This window comes from Bison bison, unplaced genomic scaffold (genome assembly GCF_000754665.1).
Source record: "Bison bison bison isolate TAMUID 2011002044 unplaced genomic scaffold, Bison_UMD1.0 scf7180017864162, whole genome shotgun sequence".
In the NCBI taxonomy this organism is placed as follows: domain Eukaryota; kingdom Metazoa; phylum Chordata; class Mammalia; order Artiodactyla; family Bovidae; genus Bison; species Bison bison.
In genome coordinates, this window is record NW_011494734.1 from 4,074,232 (window position 1) to 4,097,404 (window position 23,173).

The 23,173-nt window shown below is 37.9% G+C and overlaps 1 protein-coding gene across 1 annotated transcript in view; it reads left to right on the plus strand.

Annotated features, from left to right (window-relative positions):
* Positions 1-23,173, plus strand: part of NME8 (NME/NM23 family member 8) — a 39,958-nt gene that overhangs the window by 14,932 nt on the left and 1,853 nt on the right. The window contains exons 6-13 of the mRNA XM_010841492.1: positions 970-1,036; positions 2,038-2,111; positions 3,523-3,615; positions 4,787-4,971; positions 11,233-11,405; positions 18,340-18,484; positions 19,176-19,283; positions 22,827-22,978. Coding sequence (XP_010839794.1) covers positions 970-1,036; positions 2,038-2,111; positions 3,523-3,615; positions 4,787-4,971; positions 11,233-11,405; positions 18,340-18,484; positions 19,176-19,283; positions 22,827-22,978 — 997 coding nt within the window. The remainder of the gene's footprint in view (positions 1-969; positions 1,037-2,037; positions 2,112-3,522; positions 3,616-4,786; positions 4,972-11,232; positions 11,406-18,339; positions 18,485-19,175; positions 19,284-22,826; positions 22,979-23,173) is intronic.

Sequence of the window (23,173 nt, forward strand, 5' to 3'; positions counted from 1 at the left end):
CAGTATAAGAAATAAGGTATTCCACATTAATCTTTTCAAACTAAGTCTTTGGAATGTGCTGTGTATTTTTTACTCATCAGATCAGATCAGATCAGATCAGTCGCTCAGTCATGTCCGACTCTTTGTGACCCCATGAATTGCAGCACGCCAGGCCTCCCTGTCCATCACTAACTCCTGGAGTTCACTCAGACTCACGTCCATCGAGTCAGTGATGCCATCCAGCCATCTCATCCTCTGTCGTCCCCTTCTCCTCCTGCCCCCAATCCCTCCCAGCATCAGAGTCTTTTCCAATAAGTCAACTCTTCGCATGAGGTGGCCAAAGTACTGGAGTTTCAGCTTTAGCATCATTCCTTCCAAAGAAATCCCAGGGCTGATGTCCTTCAGAATGATGTATATATGTAAATATATAAACTTTTCAGGTAGTTTACAGAATCACAGAAGCATTTTCAGGGCTTCTCCAGAAACTAAGAATCCCTTATCCTTCCTAGGGTTTTACTCTATAGGAGGAAATTGGCTATTGTTTTGAGAAAGACATTTATTTTTATAAGTTAAGGAAGTATCTTTCTGCTCCTAATTTACTCAGAGCAATGGTCAAGAATGGATGCTGAAGCTTACAAATGTTTTCAGTTTTTAACATAATGATTGTGTGCTTATTGCTTTCTTGTTAATCTTTTCTTCTTTCTTATTTTATTCCTTGTGCTCTTACGTTTTAAAGGTTTTGTTTTTAAGCATTTTCCACATAGCATATATGCATTATTCCTGATAGTCTCCACATACCAACTGTTTACATACTCCTTATTTTATTTTAGTGAAAAGGCTGGGGAAAAGTAGTATTAGATAAATGCAGGCACATTTCCACTTTAATTTCTATCCCTTTGATTATACATATTTACTAGAAACAAAATTTCTAAAAACTCTCTCACTATCATATTAAAATGTAACTGTTTTGTTTGCTTTCCTTTTTTACAGTATCATGAAATTGCGTTTGTAGACTCAGATTCAGAGGATGCTGGGGAACTAAACTATGAAAGCGTTGGCAAGTAAATTTACTTTAAAGTAATAGTGAAGGATTGGTGTATATGAATAATGTTCATTACAGCATCACTTGCAGCAAAAACCTTGTAATGACATCAATGTTAATTGATAAGGACTGGTAGGATTAATGATGATTTGTGCAATACCAGACTCAGCTCTTAAAAAGCAATCTCTTCTGCTCCCCTTACCTTGCCTTCAGTCTCTATGCCTGGAGTCTTTCAGAGATTACATTTGACCAGGGGCTTCTGTCCCTTGTGAGTAATCTGGACAGTAGTTTCCTCCTACTTTATCCTTCATCATCTTTCCAAAACTTGTAAAAATTTCTTCCCTGATGACCTGCACTTCTAGTTTACTTTATGGATGAACAACTTCCTGCCTTCATTGGATTGTCTTGAGTGAGTGAGTGAATGTGTGTTCATACCCTGGAGGGATCACAGGCAAACAACATGCTAGGTGAGCTATTCTGCACTAAAAACTAGTTATAAGAACGTGTAGATAAATGTGGATAAATTCATAGACAGTTAAGCCATTGGTTTATAATGTTTGCTTGCACTGAAACTCCAGCCATCAGCTGGATGGATCATTGGTGTGATTCTAATGCACATGAATTGTATTAAAATAACTAGTGCTGGGAATTCCCTGGTGGTCCAGTGGTTAGGACTTCACATCGTCACTGCTGAGGGCCCGGATTCAACCCTTAGTTGGGGAGCTAAGATCGCAAAAGCCATGAAATGTGGCCAAAAAAATAAAGTAACTAGTACCCACCTACACTTTTTTTTGGCCCTCTGACTGTAAACTCTTGTGAATGTTTCTGCTGCATGCAAACACAGGAAATATACTTTGATTCTAAGTAGAAACTCTGGTAGTTGCAACGCCATAAGGACAAAGCTGTTGATGGACAAAATTCACTGGACGTTAGTAGTTTACGCTTGCAATTGTCAAATCCTTCGTTATCTAGACTTTGTGCCAAGAAAATGAAATCCATCCATTGTTTTTTCCTAGACAAAATATACACTATTGTTATCATCAAGCCTGATGCTGTGGCTGCTAGAAAAGTTCAAGAAATTAAAGAAAAAGTAAGTAATATTTCCCAACAATAGCTTAAATTAATTGTAAAAAAAAATTCCTTAATTTTCAATGTAGAGGCAAGCTTATCATTTAGAGTAAACTAGAACATAACATCTGGTACTAGGTACCTCTAAAGGCTTTGGATGTTTTGTCTTACAAAGGCTCAACCTACTCAACATCCTTATTTAAACAGCTCTGCTCTACTAGCATCTAATATAAAAGATAAAAATTGCCATTCTTATGTTAAAGAATGATGACAAATTCTTTGTATTTAGTTGTCATCAGTGCAAACTTGCTATAAGCTCACCTTAGCTTGCATTATTCCCTGATGTTGTCACAAATATATGGTCCTTTTAGATACATGATAACTTAAAGAAGCATTTAAGCTTTTGCTTTTAGAGCCCAAAGAAAAAATTTTTGGAGGAAAATTGCATTCTAATCCAAAGGTCAGCATACTTCTCCTGTAAAGAGCCAGATAGTAACTATTTTCAGGCTTATGGGGCATATGATCTCTGTCACAGAAGTTTAACTCTGCCATCATCTGGAGGAGGCAACAAGACAGTAAATAAACAAAGGGGATTGGTTCTAGTAAGCTTTGTTTCTAAACATGTGTGGTGGAAGGGGCTATGGTTTACTGACCCCTGAATAGAGATTTTGTGTTGAAACAACAAAATTATATTAAAATTTGTAAGAATGCTGCATGTACAATAGAGGAGGTCACATGGGAAGCTATGTCAGGAGGGATTGGATATCTCATTATGAATTTCCCATCATGCATTCTTTCTTCAGCCAAAGCAGCATTGATTAAACTACAAAAAAGTAGATGGTCCATTTTATACATTGTTATACTTGAGTGACATACACACAATTTGTCATTAAATTAAAAAATTTTAAGACAAAGCATGGCTGAATTTTAAATTCTATTCTTCCCTGTAATTTGGATATTTTTGTTGCTGTCAGAGTAAGATATACTAGATTATGAGTTACAGATTTAACAAAGGTAAGCCTTGAAAAAAGTTAAGAAAGTTAAAATAATTTTGAAAATAAATGGTTAAAAGTGCTTATAAATGTATGTCTTTTTGAATAATTTAGAAAGCTGTGATATCTTTCCTTAGAATTCAGTTAGTTTTTTTTTTTTTAATCTGGAAACAATTCACTTAAATAATAGAAGTAGTGTGGAGTCTCTCGTTCAAGCCACGAAAATTTAAACACTGAGGTTGGGGGGGGGCATGAAAAGAACCTTCTTTGTTTACATATTTTTGGGCCTCTTGCAACTTAGTGCCTTATGGATTGTGCTGAGGCAAAATCATGTAATGCATTCAAATCTGGATGATTTGTTAAGCCTAAGAAACAAATGTCCTTGACTTTTACCTGTGGTTCCACTACCCATTTGGATCTGACCTTGCTCTCTAATTGAAGATTATCAAGGCAGAATTTGTCATAGAAGCAGAGGATAAGAAACCGCTTACTGAAGAACAAGTAAAGCACTTCTATAGTCAAATAGTAGACCAGGTAAGAAAGTTTTTAAAAAAATCCACTGTGTGTCAAATACAGTGGATTCCTCTAAGTTTAGTATTCTCATTATAGAAAAAACAAATAAGTCTGACCGACAACTAAGCTCCAGATTTCCTTGGCGGTGTCCATATAATGGTTAATCCAAAGAGAGCGACTATGGAGAAAGCTCCAGTAGACAAAGAGGCAGCCAAGCAAAAATGGATGCTCTGATTGTGTTTTATTGGAGCAAAGATCTCTTTATGATATGTGTCCTCTAAGACTCTGTTCATCAGCCCCCAGGAAGTGAGTATCCAGACCTTTCCTATAGATCTGATCCCAGTTTGAAGGCTCCTTATCATAAACTTCATAGGAAAGCTTTAATCCTTTCTTTACCTACATGTAAATCCTTTCCATCAAGTTATTTTTAAAATTCTCTTTTGTCTGGGGTAATACAGTAAAGACTTTGTATTCGCAAGTGCAATGGCTTGGGTGTCAGGAGATGTAGGTTCTAGAAATTCACTGTCCAGTATGGTAGCCATTAGACACATGTGGCCATTTGAACTTAAATTCATTACAGTTAAAGTTAAAAATTCAGAGTCTCAGTGGCACTAGCCATATTTCAAGTGCTCAGCAGCTGCCTGTGGTTACATATGCTGACAAGCACAGAGCATGTTGGTCATCATCAGAGAAAGTTCTACTGAAAAGCACTTTGTAAACCAGCTGACGAGCACAGAGCATGTTGGTCATCAGAGAAAGTTCTACTGAAAAGCACTTTGTAAACCAGCTGCACCCCACAGACCATCTTTCTTGGCCCTGGAAAAGGGTTGGACCAGCAACATCAGCATCACCTGGGAACTTTTGAGAAAATCCAGTTCCCGGGCCCCACCCTAAACCTACTGAATCATAAAGTCTGGAACTGGACTCCAGAAAACTGTGTTCAACAAGCCCTCCAGTTGATTTGGAAGCATCCTATAGTTTAACAATTGTTATTAGACTGCCTTGACGATCAGTCCCTGCCAACTGTGAACTTCTGTCCCTCAGAGATGTGTTAGTTAACAGGAGGCTTGTGAGTAACTTTCTCTTGACCAATAATCATGAAGGGGAAGAGGTCCTTGACTTGGGTAGGGGTCACCATTGTAGTCTATCCATTTCATGAGCCTAATAATATTATTTTTATTTTATTTTGTAGCCTGACTTTGAGGATTTTGTTTCTTTTATGACAAGGAACCTAAGCTATATTCTAGTTGTTTCACAAGCAAAGGCAAAACAGCCTTCCTGGGATGAAAGTGAAGTTAATTCTGAGACGGAATCTAAAGAACCATGGGATGAACAACAGGAGATGGCCAAGCCTTCGAGGATGAAAGAGAGGAAAAGGTAGCTCCAGGCCAGGAAGCTTATTATTTACAATGTTTTAGCAGGTAACATAGTATAACATACAGATATCTCAAGTCTAAAGACAAACATCTTTATGTCAAGGCCACAGGTATTCTTTTCAGTCCAAAATTTTATATGATCAACAAAGCCGGAGTTTCCCTGAAAGTTTATGTCAAGCAGTTTCGAAAGGGAAGAAATTCCTGTTTGTCTCTCTAACACTGGGTGCACCTATCTGGCTTCATGGCCCTGGACTCAAGGGTTAGAATGGGACCAAGGCTGGTCCCTTCCAAACCAGACCCCTTTCCTGTCTCTCTACATTCCACTTCTGCCTCCCCTTGTCCTAGAGACAGCAAATGTCCTCTGTCCTTTTACTCAAGGCAGTTAGTGGTGATAAACTGCTAAGAACTAAATAGTTGTACAGTTTTTGTTAACAGTTTGTAAATATTCAAAAGTGAATGTAAGTCACTTACAGAATGTTGGGTTTATGCACTTGCCATCTGTGCCTTTTATTCCTATGAAGACTCAGAAAATCCAGCGTTTAGTCCATGAGTTGTCAGGGTCATGTCTGAAAGAAAGGTGGGTAAGCAGGAGCAGGTTCCGAGTAGCTGGGTCCTGAGGCTTCCTAATGTGTGTCTCCTCCTGCCGGGCAGCCCATCTCCACTGTGTGTTCTGGTTGAGCATCTCCAGAACTCTCCTTGTTATCTTATTAATAAATTATAGCAGTTTTTTTTCAGTTGGTCCATCCCCTGGTTCCTAGCCATATCATAATTTTTAGGTAGCAGGGAGACCCTAATACCATTAATTCCCAGTTTTAAGTGAGATAGAGGGACTGGTAGGATAAATCAAGTGCTGACAAAGGACTTTGTAAACAGTATGAGTTACTGTGAGAGTTTAAAGAGAAAATGATACTTAGCGGTTGGGGAGCAGGCTTGGGTGGGAAATGCTGGGCTCAAGATACCAGGTTGCATACCTGAATTTTTGAGCCATTTTTTAAAGTGTTGTGTGAAACACTATTAACATAGCTGGCACAGGAGGAGTCAGTGTCTGTTGGTGCTGTTGTACAGGTCGGGGTCTATTGCATCCAACTTTCAGAAGCAGTTGTTCAATACACATATAATAAGATAATTTAAGCACTTGGCAGGATAGGGGTGGAGTGAGGTGTGTCAATGTTGTTTTGCAAAGTTTGCAGCATTTTCTTTTTAATATTGGCCTGTGTTTATACTGATCATCAACCTAAGCAGGCAGCATGAAGTTGTGGGTTAGGGAACATATTTTTCTGGGATTCAGTTTTTACAGATCTTATTCTATAGACATGGCCTAACAGGTGCTGTGAACTTCCACCTGCCATTTTTAAAGTAGATTCAAAACCTAAAGGATCAAGGACACAAACTGTCATGTAGAATAAACAGTATATATAAATTTTTATAGCTGGGTATATGACTGCTATACTAAATATGAAAAGGTTAACTATCCCATCAAATACAGAGATTACCAGATTAAGATAAAAAATTAAAAACTACCTAATGATAATTAATGCAGACAGGAATCATCAATGAAGTGCTAAATCCATTGTATGAATAATATATGGATTTTCCAATAGTGCCCTTTCAAATAATAAGGATAAATAAATAATAAGGATATTATTTACAAAGTGAAAATTGTTGCTTTTCAGTGGTGCAAACTGGGGGTTCCACTTTGACTATGTTATTATAATTTCCCAGTGATGGGAAAAACTGACATTGTGTACCTCCTACTGTGATGTTTCAAGAAGGATACAGCACCACTGATGTGATATTCCTATAGAGTATCATACCCAGAATGTAATAGGAAACTAGGGGGCCATTCCATAGTTTGAAACCTTCCAAAATGAGGACTGGCCTGGAGTGTTCAAAATATCAGTATCATGAAAGACAAGAAGGGCTGAGGCATTTGTTAGAGGCTGAAGGAAACCAGGGCTTAGGGTGACTGCATGCAATATATGATCCAAAATTAGGAAAAATTACTATAGATAGGTGGTTTCCCCAGTGGCTCAGCAAATCTGAGCTCAAAGAATCTGCCTGCAATGCAGGAGATGTAGGTACTATCCCTGGGTTGGGGAGATCCCTTGGAGAAAGGCAAGGCAACTCAAGCAAGCCAGCATTCTTGCCTGGAGAATGCCAGGGACAGAGGAGCCTCTCTGGCTATAGTCCATGGCGTTGCAAAGAGTCAGACATTACTAAAGCAATTTAGCATGCATGTATGCACTATAGACAGGACAGATTATAAAACTGCTGAAATTTGAATATGGATTGTTCATAAGATAATACTCTTATAACAGTGTAAACTTCCCTCGGGTATTTAGGAGGGTGAATGGTGAAAATATCTGCAGCCAATTCTTAAATGGTTAAGTCAAAATACACACAAACACACACACACACCACACTCTTGAATGGGGGTGGAGGGATAAGAGAGAAAGAACAAATGTGACAAAATGTTGACAGTTGATGAATCTAAAGTTCAGTATCTTGGCCTTAAAACTTTTCTGTCAATATACATTTTTTCAAAATAAAAAATTTTAAAAACTGTACTCATTTATATTCTGCTTCTTTGCTGTTGTTCAGTCACTCGGGTGTGTCCTTCACCATCTCCAGGAGCTTGGTTAAACTCATGTCCATCGAGTTGGTGATGCCGCCCAACCATCTTGTCCTATGTCGTTCCTTTCTCCTTCTACCTTCAATCTTTCCCAGCATCAGGGTCTTTTCTAATGAGTCAGCTCTTCGCATCAGGTGGCCAAAGTTTTGGAGCCTCACCTTCAGCATCAGTCCTTCCAATGAATTTTCAGGATTGATTTCCCTTAGGATTGACTGATTTGATCTCCTTGCTGTCCAAGGGACTCTCAAAAGTCTTCTCCAACACCACAGTTCAAAAGCATCAGTTCTTTGGCACTCAGCCTTCTTTATGGTCCAACTCTCAAATTCATACATGACTACTGGAAAAACTATAGCTTTGACTAGATGGACCTTTGTCAGCAAAGTAATGTCTCTGCTTTTTAATATGCTGTCTAGCTTGGTCACAGCTTTTCTTCCAAGGAGCAAGCATCTTTTAATTTCATGGCTGCAGTTATCATCTGCAGTGATTTTGGAGCCCCCTAAAATAAACTCTCTCACTGTTTCCATTGTGTCCCCACCTATTTGCCATTAAGTGATGGGACCAGATGTCATGATGTTAGTTTTTTAAATGTTGAGTTTTAAGCCAACTTTTTCACTCTCCTCTTTCACTTTCATCAAGAGGCTTTTGAGTGCCTCTTCGCTTTCTGCCATAACGGTGGTGTCATCTGCATATCTGAGGTTATTAATGTTTCTCCTGGGAATCTTGATTGCAGCTTGTGCTTCATCCAGCCCAGCATTTCTCATGATGTACCCTGTATATAAGTTGAATAAGCAGGGTGACAATATATAGCCTGCATGCACTCCTTTCCCAATTTTGAACCAGTCTGTTGTTCCACGGCCAGTTCTAATTGTTGCTTCTTGACCTGCGTACAGGTTTCTCGGGAGGCAGGTACAGTGGTCTGGTATTCGCATCTCTTTAAGAATTTTCCAGTTTGTGGTGATCCACACAGCAAAAGGCTTTAATGTAGTCAATGAAGCAGAAGTAGATGTTCTTCTGGAATTCTCTTGCTTTTTCTATGATCCAACAGATGCTGGCAATTTGATCTCTGGTTCCTCTGCCTTTTCTAAATCCGCTTGAACATCTGGAAGTTCTCAGTTCACGTACTGTTGAAGACTTTGAGAATTTTGAGCATTGCTTTGCTGGCATGTGAGATGAGTGAAATTGTGTGGTAGTTTGAATGTTCTTTGGCATTGCCTTTCTTTGGGATTGGAATGAAAACTGACCTTTTCCAGCCTTGTGGCCACTGCTGAGTTTTCCAAATTTGCTGGTATATTGAGTGCAGCACTTTCACAGCATCCTCTTTTAGGATTTGAAATAGCTCAGCTGGAATTCCATCACCTCCACTAGCTTTGTTTGTAGTGGTGCTTCCAAAGGCCCACTTGACTTCATACTCCAGGATGTTTGGCTCTAGGTGAGTGATCACACCATCGTGGTCATCTGCATCATTAAGAACTTTTCTCTATAGTTCTTCTGTGTATTCTTTCCATCTCTTATTAATATCTTCTGCTTCTGTTAGGTCCACACCGTTTCTGTCCTTTATTGTGCCCATCTTTGCATGAAAATGTTCCCTTGGTATCTAATTTTCTTCACAAGATCTCTAGTCTTTCCCATTCTATTGTTTTCCTCTATTTCTTTGCATTGATCACTGAAGGAGGCTTTCTTATCTCTCCTTGCTATTCTTTGGAACTCTGCAGTCAGATGGGTATATCTTTCCTTTTCTCCTTTCCCTTTCACTTCTCTTTTTTTCTCAGCTATTTGTAAGGCCACCTCAGACAACCATTTTGCCTTTTTACATTTCTTGTTCTTGGGGATGGTTTTGATCATTGCCTCATATACAATATTACAAACCTCTGCCCATAGTTCCTCAGGCACTCTATCAGATCTAATCCCCTGAATATATTTGTCACTTCTACTGTATAATCATAAGGGATTTGATTTAGGTCATACCTGAATGGCCTAGTGGTTTTCCCTACTTTATTCCGTTTAAATCTGAATTTTGCAATAAGGAGTTCATGATCTGAGCCACAGTCAGCTCCTGGTCTTGTTTTTGCTGAGTGTATTTGGTTTTCTGATCACATGGGTCACAGCCTTGTCTAACTCGATGAAACTATGAGCCATGCCATGTAGAGCCACCCAAGATAGATGGATCATGGTGGAGAGTTCTGACAAAACGTGGTCCACTGGAGAACATAATGGCAAACCACTTCAGCATTCTTGCCTGAGAACCACATGAACAGTATGAAAAGGCAGAAAGATATGACACTGAAAGATGAATTCCCCAGGTTGTTAGGTGCCCAATATTCTACTGGAGAAGGGAGAAGAAATAGCTCCAGAAGGACTGAAGAGGCTGAGCCAAAGTGGAAACAACGCCCAGTTGTGGATATGTCTGGTGATAAAAGTAAAGTCCAATGCTGTAAAGAACAAGACTGCATAGGGACTTGGAATGTTAGGTCCATGAATCAAGGTAAATTGGAAGTGGTCAAATGGGAGATGGCAAGAGTAAACATTGACAGTTTAGGGATCAGTGAACTAAAATGGACTGGAATGGGCGAATTTAATTCAAATGACCGTTATATCTACAACTGTGGGCAAGAATCCCTTAGAAGAAATGGAGTAGCCCTCATAATCAACAAAAGAACCTGAAATGCAGTAGTCGGGTGCAATCTCAAAAACGACAGGACGATCTCTGTTCATTTCCAAGGCAAACCATTCAGTATCGCAGTAATCTAAATCCATATTCTGCTTAGAAGAGACAAAGAAAAATAAAAAAATTAAGAGATGGCAACAAAATAGCCAGAAAAAATAATTAGAATTGAATATTAAAAGTGTTAAACTTGATAAAGAAGGACATGATGTAAAAGAAAACATTTGTGAAGAAGATATAGTGGTCAAAAAATTTATTCCTGAAACCACACAGATGACATAATAAAAATATAAGTATTAGATAATAAGGAGAACTGGATAAAAGTAACATTATGGTCATAGATCTCAATACAAAGCAGACAAAAGAGCAAGGATATATAGGAATGGCAAATATATATTCCATAATTGTGTATAATAAATGATCTAAAATATATGAAATATGAACATGTATAACCTTAAATCCCACAAGTAAATTTGCTTTGTTTATAAAGAAAACCTAAACACATTTTTAAAAATTAAAATCTTACCACATACATTTCCTGATTATAATCCAATAAAGTTGGAAATAAATAAATAATAAATTTCAAATAGAAAGCATCTTACCTATTTGAAAACATGAAATGTGCTCCTAAATTAGCCTAGATTCAAAGACAAGATTATAAGGAAAATTAGAAACTATCTGGATTGCTTTACATAGAGGAAAGAAAAAAAATTTTTTAAACATACGTTATTTTGGTGTCTTTAATATACTCTCATGAAATCAAACATATGTGATTTCATGTAATTGATTTTGTGTTGGGTCAATAAAAATGGAATTAAATGCATATTCTTTGAGGTAATAGAGATGTAACTTATCTTTATGTGAAGTTCCATATTCATTTGTTTTATTTGTGAGGATATATTATCAGTTTTAATTTTCAGGCATGATTATTAAACTTCAGTTTATAATAATGTTTTGGATTTCAACAGTTTACAACAATATCTGGAAATACAACAAATATCTCAGTTTTGTGATGTTGAAGAGAATATAACTAATACTAAGTTTATTGATGTCTTAATCCCTGATTTTAAAAAAATTAGAGGCATAAAATTTGAAAAGATATTGGCATTACTTCGACCAGCCCTCGCTAATGAAAGAACAGGTAAGAAATAAAGTATAAATTGTTTAACTACATTGTGCATATGATTTGAATAATTATATTAAAATATATTAGTTTAAAATTTAACATTCAAGAAAAAGCACTTGAAGTAAGACATTTAATTGACACTAATTTACTAATTTCTCAATAAAAAGAATAAAACAATTTTATAGTTAAAAAGTTCAGAAATTGCTTTCTAACCTAGGAATTTGTTAGGGTAGATTTAACATACAAGAATTATTATTGTATATAATTATTATTATAGTTATTATAATAAAGATTAGAAGTATTCATGTCTGAAATGCCTAAGTTCAACACTTAGGTAAATCTCTTATTAATAGTGTGATTTGGAAAAAATGTACTTTACCAAATCTTTCTTCATGTTTAAATTGAGAAGGTTAAAATGAGAAAACATAAAGTGCCTAACACTTAAAACGTGCTAGCTATTTTTAACCTCACATAATAGAGTATTATGTGAATAGAATATTGGCAGAGCAAGAACAGAAACTATAAAGTAACACTGTTAATTCTTTTTTATATCCAGTGTATGGAAATAAATTGATACTTGTATGTTGACCTCATATTCTCTGACTTGCTAAACTACTTAGTTCTAGGAGCTTTTTGACATCATTTCCTTGAGAATTTCTGTTACTAGGGTTTCTAAGGGCTTTTCAGGTGGCACGAGTGGTTAAGAACCTGCCTGCCAAAGCAGGACACATAAGAGAGGAGCGTCGGGAAGATCCCATGGAGTAGGGCAAGGCAACCCACTCCAGTCTTCTTGCCTGCAGAATCCCGTGGACAGAGGAGCCTGGCAGGCTACAGTTCATAAGGTCACAAAGAGTAGGACATGACTGAAGTGACTTAGCACAGCACAGCACAGGGTTTCTGAACATCAGACCTACTTACCTTTTGGGCTAGGTAATTGTTGACGGTGCTGCGTCACGAGCATTGGAAACTGTTCAGCAACATCTTTGGCCTTTGCTCACTTCATGTCAGTAGCATCCCCTCAACTCCTAGTTGTGAAAATCAAAACACATCTCCAAACATTGTTAAATGCACTTTGAAGGATTGAGAACCACTGAGGTAGACAATAATATCTAAAAATTGAGACAGTTTTGCCTCTTTCTTTTTAATACGTACACTTTTTATTTCTTTTGCTTGCCTTATTGGACTGGCTGGAACTTCCTGCATGATGTTGAATAATAAGCGAGATGAGAGTACACAAGTTACCTTGCTCCTGATCTTACAGTGAAAGCATTAAGTCTTTTACCATTAAGTGTCATGTTAGCTTTGTATGCCCTTTATTTAGATTAAGGAAATTCTCACCTACTCCTAGTTTGGGGAGGTATTTTTTTTTAAATCATGAATGGATGTTATAGTTTCCCAAAAAATTTTTCCTGTATCTACTGATATTTTTTCCTTGAGTTTAACAATATGGCAATTATTTTGATTTTTAAATATTGAACCAGCCTTGCATTCTCCAGATAAACTATACTTGGTTGTTGTTTATTGTCTTTTACTGTCCTTTTTAACATATTGCTGGGTTTGAATTTTCAATATTTTGTTGGGGACTTTCTTGTAATGTCTTTATCTGGTTTTGGTATTAGGGTAATGGGTAAATGCAGATTTCATAAAATGAGATGAAAGGTAGTCACTGTTTTATGGAAGAGATGGTGTAGAATTGATATTGCATCTTTTTAAAATCTTTACTGGAATTTACCAGTGAAGCTCCCTGGGCCTAGAGTTCTCGTCTTTGGAAAGTTTCATTTGGCTTTTTAAACCTTGAACAATATGTATATGTTTTTTAGATAAATAGACTTTATATTTTAGAATAGTTGTTGATTTACAGAAAAATTAAGAAAGATAGTACAGTGTTCCCATATGTCTACCCCCATAATAGTTTCTTCTAGTAAGATTTTATTGTAATACATTCTTATAACTAGTGAACCAGTATCAACACACTGTTATTAACTAAACTTCATAGTTGATGTTAAGGTTTGCTCTTTGTGTTGCACATTCTGTGGGTTGTGATAAATTCAGTGTCATGTGTCCCTTTTACAGTATCATACATGGTAGAACCACTGCCCTAAAAATCCCTGTTCTTCTCATATTTATCCATCTCCCCCTCCCAACCCCTGTTGTAATCTGACCTTTTTACTGTCTCTGTAGTTTTGCATGTTCCAGAATGCCATAGAGTTGAAATCATATAGTGATAAATTTCTCTTATATAACTATATACACTTAAGTTTCCTTTGTGTCTTTTTGTGGCTTAAATAGCTTACTTCTTTATAGCTGAGTAACATTATATTGTATGAATATACCAGCATATGTCTAGTTACTTATTAGAGGACATCTTCGTTGCGTTCAGTTTTTGGCTATTAGGTGTAAAGCTGCTATAGGCAGCTTTATTATGAGCATGTAACATTGGTGATAAGGATATCCCTGATGTATTGAGTCACTAGGGTTTTAGGTTTAATTTTCTACACAATATAATCTTTATCCTACCAGCACAACAACCTGCTGCCAAATGCATCTCAGTTCAGTTCAGTCACTCAGTCATGTCTGACGCTTTGTGATCTCAAGGACCGCAGCACACAAGGCTTCCCTGTCCATCACCAACTCCCGGAGCTTGCTCAAACTCATGTCCATTGAGTCAGTGATGCCGTCCAACCATCTCATCCTCTGTTGTCCTCTTCTCCTTCTGCCTTAAATCTTTCCCAGCATCAGGGTCTTTTCCAGCAAGTCAGTTCTTCGCATCAGGTGGTCAAAGTATTGGAGTTTCAGCTTCAGCATCAGTCTTTCCAATGAATATTCAGGATTGATTTCCTTTAGGATTGACTGGTTTCATCTCCTTGCAGTCCAAGGGACCCTTAAAAGTCTTATCCAACACTACAGTTCAAAAGCATCAATTTTTCAGCACTCAGCTTTCTTTATAGTCCAACTCTCACATCCATACATGACTACTGGAAAAACCATAGCTTTTTTGGACTTTTTTAGTAAAGTAATATCTCTGCTTTTTAATATGCTGTCTAGGTTGGTCATAGCTTTTCTTCCAAGGAGCAAGCATCTTTTAATTTCATGGCTGCAGTAACCATGTGCAGTGATTTTGAAGCCCAAGAAAATAAACTCTCTCACTGTTTCCATTGTGTCCCCATCTATTTGCCATGAAGTGATGGGACCAGATGCCATGATCTTAGTTTTCTGAATGTTGAGTTTTAAGCCAACTTTTTCACTCTCCTCTTTCACTTTCATCAAGAGGCTCTTTAGTTCCTCTTCACTTTCTGCCATAAGCATGGTATAATCTTCGTATCTGAGGTTATTGATGTTTCTCCTGGGAATCTTGATTCCAGATTGTGTTTCATCCAGCCCGGCATTTTGCATGATGTACTCTGCATATAAGTTGAATAAGCAAGGTGACAATATACAGCCTTGATGCACTCTTTTCCCAATTTGGAACCAGTCCATTGTTCCATGTCTGGTTCTAATTGTTGCTTCTTGAACTGCAAACAGGTTTCTCAGGAGGCAGGTAAGGTGGTCTGTTATCCCCATCTCTTGAAGAATTTTCCACAGTTTGCTGTGATATACACAGTCAAAGGCTTTGGCATAATTAATAAAGCAGAAGTAGAGGTTTTTCTGAAATTCTCTTGCTTTTTCTATGATCCAGCAGATGTTGGCAACTTGATCTCTGGTTCCTCTGCCTTTTCTAAATCCATCTTGAACATCTAGAAGTTCACAGTTCGTGTACTGTTGAAGCCTGTACATGTACTGCTGAAGCAAAATACATCTAATTGATAATAACAGCTGAGTGTGGAAAGCGCTATGATAAGAGATGCCTCACTGGATATCAAATAGGATATGCAGCCCATAATTGAGTGGAAAGATAAGTATGGCTTAATTAACCAGGGACAGTTGCATAATACTTATGGAAGAAGCACCGTTTATGCAGAGACTAAAAAGTCAAGTTTGAATTAGCCAGGAAAAGGAGAATCTTGAGTAGTTTCAGTGTAGTGCTTGCCACAAAAGTCAGTCTCAAAACTGGGGTGAGAGATTATATACAGAGAAGTCAGAACAATTCAGAATTAAAGAAGTAATATTTGACAGATTTGTAAATGTTATTTTGAGATTGGAAAAATCTGACTGTAGATTAATGCTCATGGGAAGGAACCAACCAGTTGAAGTCACAAGAAAGAGAGAAAAGATTAGGACAGGCCAAGGTCACTGAGAGTCAGGAGGAAATAGTTTCTGTAGCAGATGTATAGGATTGGGCTGAGAAGAGATTTTTATTCTATGTAGCAAGAGAGAAAGAGGGCTGGATAGACACAGATCCAGTTTATAGGTTTGTGGCAGGAAGTTGAGGGGTTTGTCTTCCGTTACCTGGTTTCTCTGTAAATAAGAAGCAATGTTATTGGCTGAGAGGAGAAGAGGCAACCCTGGTATGGACATGATCCATCAAAGGCCAGCCCTTTTCTTGATCTATGTATGCCATTTCTACCTGCTTTCCTGAGTGTTCCACACTCGAAAATGTCCCTTATTTTCTGGCAAAAAATCACTTTCTCCCTTGTTACCGAGTTTTCCCTGTTAGCTCAAAAACATGGTCCAACATAATAATAAACAAAATTCAATGAAATAAAAACAAACCCAGAAATACCACCTTGGATCCTCCGCCCCCTCAGCTGACACCCCATTTCTCTACTTCTCTGCAATGGACACTTCTCAAGGAGTTGTCTGTGCTCAGTGAATCGCCTTCTTGACCCTCACCCACTCCTGATGCCCCTCCAATTGAGCTTCTCTCAGAACTACCCTAGTCAAGTTCACCAATGACCTCCAAATTGCCAAATCTAACTTTCAAATGGCCTGCATTCTGTTCATAGTGCTTAGCAGTATTTAGCAGTTTCTGCTCCCACACTGGTCACCTGGTTTGGATTGCCCCTAAAATCCTGACTCTTGTTCCTGGGAAACAAATACAGTTTTTTTAGTTTTTCTGAGCAAAGCAAATCTTCCTCCAACCAAGTTGCAAAGATCTCACCTTCTACTCAATAATTTGTTGAAATAATTTTTCCCAAACAAATACAGTTTTCTCCTACAAAGAATTTTGGTAATAGCTGTTAATGTCATAACATATTGCTATTGTGATATGCAAACCATACTGACATTTAAGGATGGCATAAAGGTGTTAATTGAAAAGGGGGGAAAACAAAATTTGAAGTTTGTTAGTCTGTTATCACTATCCCTCTCCCTCTTGCTTGACTCTAGCCTCAGTTTTTGATTATTTTGTGTTTACTATGTTTGCCATTTGGTAGCAAATGGTAATTCATCACTCTTTAAATAAATGTTGACCTTTATTGATATTTAATATTCTGGGTCACCTCAAGAAATTCTAAAGCAAAGTTTGTGTGGATTATTTAACTTGAAGAAAACAGACATCTTCACCATATTCTTATGAATTTTCAAGAAATACAATGTACCTCTTTTCAACTCATCTATTACATCTTTTATTCAGATATAATAGTTTTCTTCATTATAGTTCTTGTTATCTTATTTTTCAAGTAAATATGGGAATATATGTAATGTTCTTTGCTCTAAAGTATTCACTCAATAAAAGGTAAGCTGTTCATTGTTGTTGTTTTAGTGCCAGCTCTTTCTTTTCAGCATTATTCCTAGTTTTTAAGCCCATAGTGAACGACACTTCCCCCCAAAACTTATTTTCTATGTAAGAAAGATAGTGGCTTCTGTAAATGTTTACTTACTGACTCCCTTACTGAATTATGTTATTTAATACTATTAACCTTTTAAAAATACTCCTGAATTTTCCAAACAGCTTATATGCAAACACTGTTATCCATTTTGTTCAATTTTGTTATTTTTATGTATGGCTTAGTACTTCCAGAATAACTATTAAATAATTAAAGGCCAGTATGATAACATTTTGCCTTTGTTCTACCCCTGACTGCTTTTAATGCCTCCAGTGATTTCAATTATGATGCTTGCTTTAGCTTTTAGGCAAAAACATCTATACTCTAAAATATTTCTATCTGCCACATGGTACAAAAAGATTTTGAATGTAATCCAATAACATGTCTTTTGATGGCATATTTTGAAATTTATATTTTGTTTATAAACAGGTGTACAGTGGATATATTTAGAATTTTTCTTATATAAACTAGTTTTCATGCTTGTCACAGTCCTTAGGTCCATTAATTTCCCACTTTTTACTCAACTATATTTCATCTTTCAGTTATCTAGAGCCTATATTTAAGCACATTAAAAAAAGATATGTACCTAGTTATTTTGTTTTCTGAAAGTGAAAATCGCTCAGTCATGTCTGACTCTTTGTGACCCCGTGGACTTTACAGTCCTTGGAATTCTCCAGGCCAGAATACTGGAGTGAGGAGCCTTTCTCTTCTCCAGGGGATCTTCCCAACCCAGGGATCAAACCCAGGTCTCCTGCATTGCAGGTGGATTCTTTACCAGCTGAGCCACAAGGGAAGCCCAAGAATACTAGAGTGGGTAGCCTATCCCTTCTCCAGTGGATCTTCCCAACTCAGGAATCAAACTGGGGTCTCCTGCTCTGCAGGCGGATTTTTTACCAACTGAGCTATCAGGGAAACCCAACTCTAGAACCCTAGCATATCTGAGAATGTCAGTATATCACCTTTATGTATGAAATAAAACTTATCTGACTGTACACATTTTTAAAAATAAATCCCCCATTCTCAGATCTATAGATTTTGTTTCACTGAAGAACTGGAAATGGCATCATAAATTTGACATGTTAAGAATACTGTTCACCTTAAATTAAAAATCAAATAATCTATTTTTGTAAACTTAAATTTCATATGAGAATGAAATACATTCTATGTCCTTATGATGATATAGTCTGTACTGTGTGTATAATCAATAACCTAGCACTTTAAAACTTATGTGACTTTTTATTTAGAGGATGTTTTGAATAAAATTCAAGATGAAGGCTTCAAAATACTGCTGCAAAGACAGATAGTATTATCAGAAGAAGAAGCAAAAACACTGTGCAAAGAATATGAAAATAAAGATTATTTTGGAAATGTTATAGAAAACATGACCAGGTAAAATAGAATTCAGGTTGAGAAAGTGCAGGTTGATTTATGTTTGAATCATTTAGCCTTTTTTTAACCCTGCTTTCTGTTCAAGTTGCCAAACCTCTCAATTCTGTAAAGATGTGCTGAGTCTACTTCTTTGCCAATATTACTTCCATTTTGATTGCCTGCTCAACTGTGTGTCTTCTGTGGTCCCCCCGGAATGTTATCAGAGCAATGCAAGTTCCCAGTGAAGCCTCTGGAGTCTAGTTGAGTTGAATAGCCAGTTTGTGCAGCATCATCAAGTCCAAGTAGACAGCTATGACTGACTCTCAAGGGTTTTGGTAGTCCTAAAGATCACTAGTCCGAGAGATGAATGGGATGCTAGAAACCTGTCAGGTTTCTAGCAGAATAAATGAAACAGCAGCCAGACCAGAAAGCCAGCAAGCGTGTATAATATAAATCAGCAGGGGCATGGGGACAATACCTGTATTGTCCGTAGACCACTCGATCAGAACCAAGGCCCTTCTTTTCCCTTCCTTTCTCTGCTTCCTTTCTTTGATGAATATACTCTTGAGAGTACCCAACAGAAATTAATTTCACACTCTTAGTAAAAAGGGCTATTTTACTATTTTCGTCTAACAAATTCACTTGCATTATTTATGTCGATAATTAGCTACAAACCATAGTTTCATTAACTTTTTTTTCTCTTTTCTAACAGTGGTCCATCACTAGCCCTTGTTTTAGTAAGAGAAAATGGCTTAGGACACTGGAAACAGTTAATTGGACCAAGCAATGTTGAAGAAGCCAAAGAATATCTTCCAGAGTGGTATGATTCAGATTTTTTCATGGGAGCCATTTTGATTTCCTTTTGAATATAGGGTACAGAAACTACAGCTCTCATCCAAAGTAGGTTCTCAGGAATGCTCCTTTTGCTGGGTAAGGAGTGGGCTATTTATGACTGAAAGCCCAGCCCAGTGCCAACCTGAATATGGCCAAGGCTTTGCAAGAGAAGGTTGTAAGCTGCTTCATTTGGGGCTGAAAATAAGCTACCCAGCCAGAAGTCTGTATCTTGGCAGAAATATCTGCCCCATGCACTGTTTAGGAGAAATTCTTTTGAGAAGGGCATGATAGTCCTGTAGGTTATTTAATTGATATAGGAGTTTTAAGACAATGATGACTAACTTAATATATAGTCTACAATTTGGTGGGAACATTTACAAAGTAATTTACTGATGAGTCTTAGAATTTTGTAATCAGCTCAAAACCTGGCATGTTACCTGTTACCTAGTTCAGTTCAGTCGCTCAGTCGTGTCTGACTCTTTGAGATCCCATGAACTGCAGCACACCAGGCCTCCCTGTCCATCAACAACCCCCGGAGTCCACTCAAACCCATGCCAATTGAGTCGGTGATGCCATCCAACCATCTCATCCTCTGTCATCCCCTTCTCCTCCTGCCCTCAATATTTCCCAGTATCAGGGTCTTTTCCAGTGAGTCAGTTCTTTGCATCATGTGGCCAAGTATTGGAGTTTGAGCTTCAACATCAGTCCTTCCAATGAACATCCAGGACTGATCTCCTTTAGGATGAACTGGTTGGATCTCCTTGCAGTCCAAGGGACTCTCAAGAGTCTTCTCCAACACCACAGTTCAAAAGCATCAATTCTTTGGTGCTCAGCTTTCTTTATAGTCCAACTCTCACATCCATACATGACTACTGGAAAAACCATAGCCTTGACTAGATGGACCTTTGTTGACAAAGTAATATCTCTGCTTTTTAATATGCTGTCTAGTACCTGTTACCTAGAGGCACTTTAAAAAATATTTTTTGATCTTAGCTGCTGGGCTTGGTCTCAGCCAAGGGAAGGAGATAGCATCTCATTCATCTCTGTTTCTGGCATGTAGCTGATGGAAACAAACTGACTTGCAATTCACCTAAATTCTTTGTGCTAATTTCAGAGTGGGATTGAATTCAGGGGAAGAAAAGCCCTCCTTCAAGTGAGCAAGAATAAAGATGCTTTGTCAAACACAGGAAACGTTTGCATCCATGCTACCACAATAAATAATAGGACTTATGAGACATCATGTATATAGAGTTGAAGTGTTTTCTTTGGGGTATAAGATCTTGAGTTGGACTTGTCCTGAAGGAGGCATTTTGTACTCTTTTGACCCTCCTCTCTTATGTCTTTGTTCCTGTGCCAGGAAATTACTGTAAAGGATAATATGGCTTGGACACTCTTTATGTGGTATGAGCAGGGTGCCATAGAACCTCTCAATGAAATGTAGCAGAGAATGCAATACATGGCATCAGAGAGAAGAATCCTTATCAATACCTGGCCTATACAAAGCAGAGACATTACTTTGCCAACAAAGGTTCATGTAGTCAAGGCTATGGTTTTTCCTGTGGTCGTGTATGGATGTGAGAGTTGGACTGTGAAGAAGGCTGAGCACTGAAGAATTGATGCTTTTGAACTGTGGTGTTGGAGAAGACTCTTGAGAGTCCCTTGGACTGCAAGGCGATCCAACCAGTCCATTCTAAAGGAGATCAGCCCTGGGATTTCTTTGGAAGGAATGATGCTAAAGCTGAAACTGCAGTACTTTGGCCACCTCATGCGAAGAAAAGACTCTGATTCTGGGAGGGATTGGGGGCAGGAGAAGAAGGGGATGACAGAGGATGAGATGGCTGGATGGCATCACTGACTCGATGGACATGAGTCTGAGTGAACTCTGGGAGTTGGTGATGGACAGGGAGGCCTGGCGTGCTGCGATTCATGGGGTCGCAAAGGGTCGGACACGACTGAGCGACTGATCTGATCTGATCTGATACATGTAGGCACACTCTTCTAGAAATTCTGGCTCCAAATGTGGAGGCTACATACCAGCACAGAGACATTTTCTCCAGGTGAAGGCACTCAGTAACTGCCCCTCTTCTCCCCACTATTATAGTGAGAATTTAAATCCTAAGCCCTTATGATCCCTAATGTTGCCACAAGTTCACAATGACTCTTAGCCATTATTTTTGATTGCCTCCTTTTCTAAGTGGCCTTAGAAATAACTCCTGCACTTGGGCATCAGACTCTTTACTCTCCATTGCTTAATCTGAAATATGGTCACTTGCATACAAGAGAAAAATAGCAATCCTTCTCTGCTATCCTTACATGCAAACACACACACACACAGACACTTTTTCCAAATACCATGTCTAACAGCCTAATAGAGGGTCTGCTTGTAGTTCTCTGCATTGAATGGATTCAGTTCTGGTGATGTATCATTCATTGTACAAATCTCCCTGACAATCACAGGCTCTTAGTCTACAAATATCTTCAAATCAGAGATGTGAGAGCAGCCAAGGGCTGAATGGGAAGGTCACATTAGATAAGGAAATCTGAAATGGTCACTGAAAAAATTAGAGAGATTTTACCAGCTGAGCCACAAGGGAAACTCAGAGATAAGAAAGGGGTCTTAAAACTTAGGACAGAAAGCCAAGTTTCCAGTGATGTCAGTCTGTTAACAGGAAGGGAGATTATTTGCTGTGGCTGGATTTTGTGGGTTGCTTGCTCAGGGCTATGTTTAAAGGGCAGAAAATCAATGAGCAATGAACATCACTTCTACTGAAATATAAATGGATAAGCAGAGGGACAGAAAGAAAAGAGTGCAACTGGAAAACACTGAGGAATAACGGTTGACTTTGGAGATATGTATTCATCTATCATACAAAAACAGAACTGGAAGAAACTACCCCGGCAGGGCTTGTCTATTAACATCAGTGTCACTCCTGCCTTGTTCCACAAAGCCGTTTGGTATGCTCCTCTCTCACTGCTGCTTTCCTTACCTGGAGGGTTCCACTGCCATGTCTCCTGGATTCAGCGTTTATAATCTGGTATCTTTGGAATAGGTCAAATGCCATCTCTAGTGCTTGATATTAGTTAGTGATTAAAGAAGGAGAAGGAATTTACTGACAGCTTAATATGTCCCATAAATTTCAAACACATCATCAGATTACATCTTCAAAGACTCCTTCCAAAACAGGGTTTATTATCATATTCATATTTGAGACAACTGAAGCACAGACAAGGAAAATAGTTGATCAGTATCATGTAGCTAGCAAGTGATACCACCAGAATTCTATATTCTGTTCTTTTCCACTGCACCAGGGTGTTCATTCCATCTTTGACAGTTGTCAATATCCATTATCATGATTACTGAAATGTTCAACTCCTTTCTCCCTAATGACTGTTACCTCCTTAAAGGTAATAGCATGCCCCAAGCCATTCTGCAGTTACTTCCTTTTGTAGAATGCAAATATGAAGTTTTACATTGTGTTATGTTATTTTATATGTTATAACAGTTTTTGACTTGACTTATTTTTCAAAGTTTATGCGCACAATTTGCAATAGAAGGTTTGCCTATCAACCAGTTGTACGGAAGTGATTCACTAGAAGCTGCTGAAAGGGAAATACAACATTTCTTTCCTCCTCAACACACTGTGGCACTGATTAAACCTCATGTAACACAGGAACAAAGAGGTAAATATATAAAGATAGAACCAATGTATACGTTTTTCTTCAACTTCTGTGGAATTTTGCAAAGTAAAGTTGAAAGAATAAAGCAATGAGCACCTTCATTATCAGGCGGTAGTGCTCCAAGTTTAGGCTGTGAGAGATTTTGACCAGACTTCCTTTATTTAATCACCTTAATGGTGCCCTGCCAGTTCAGTGAGA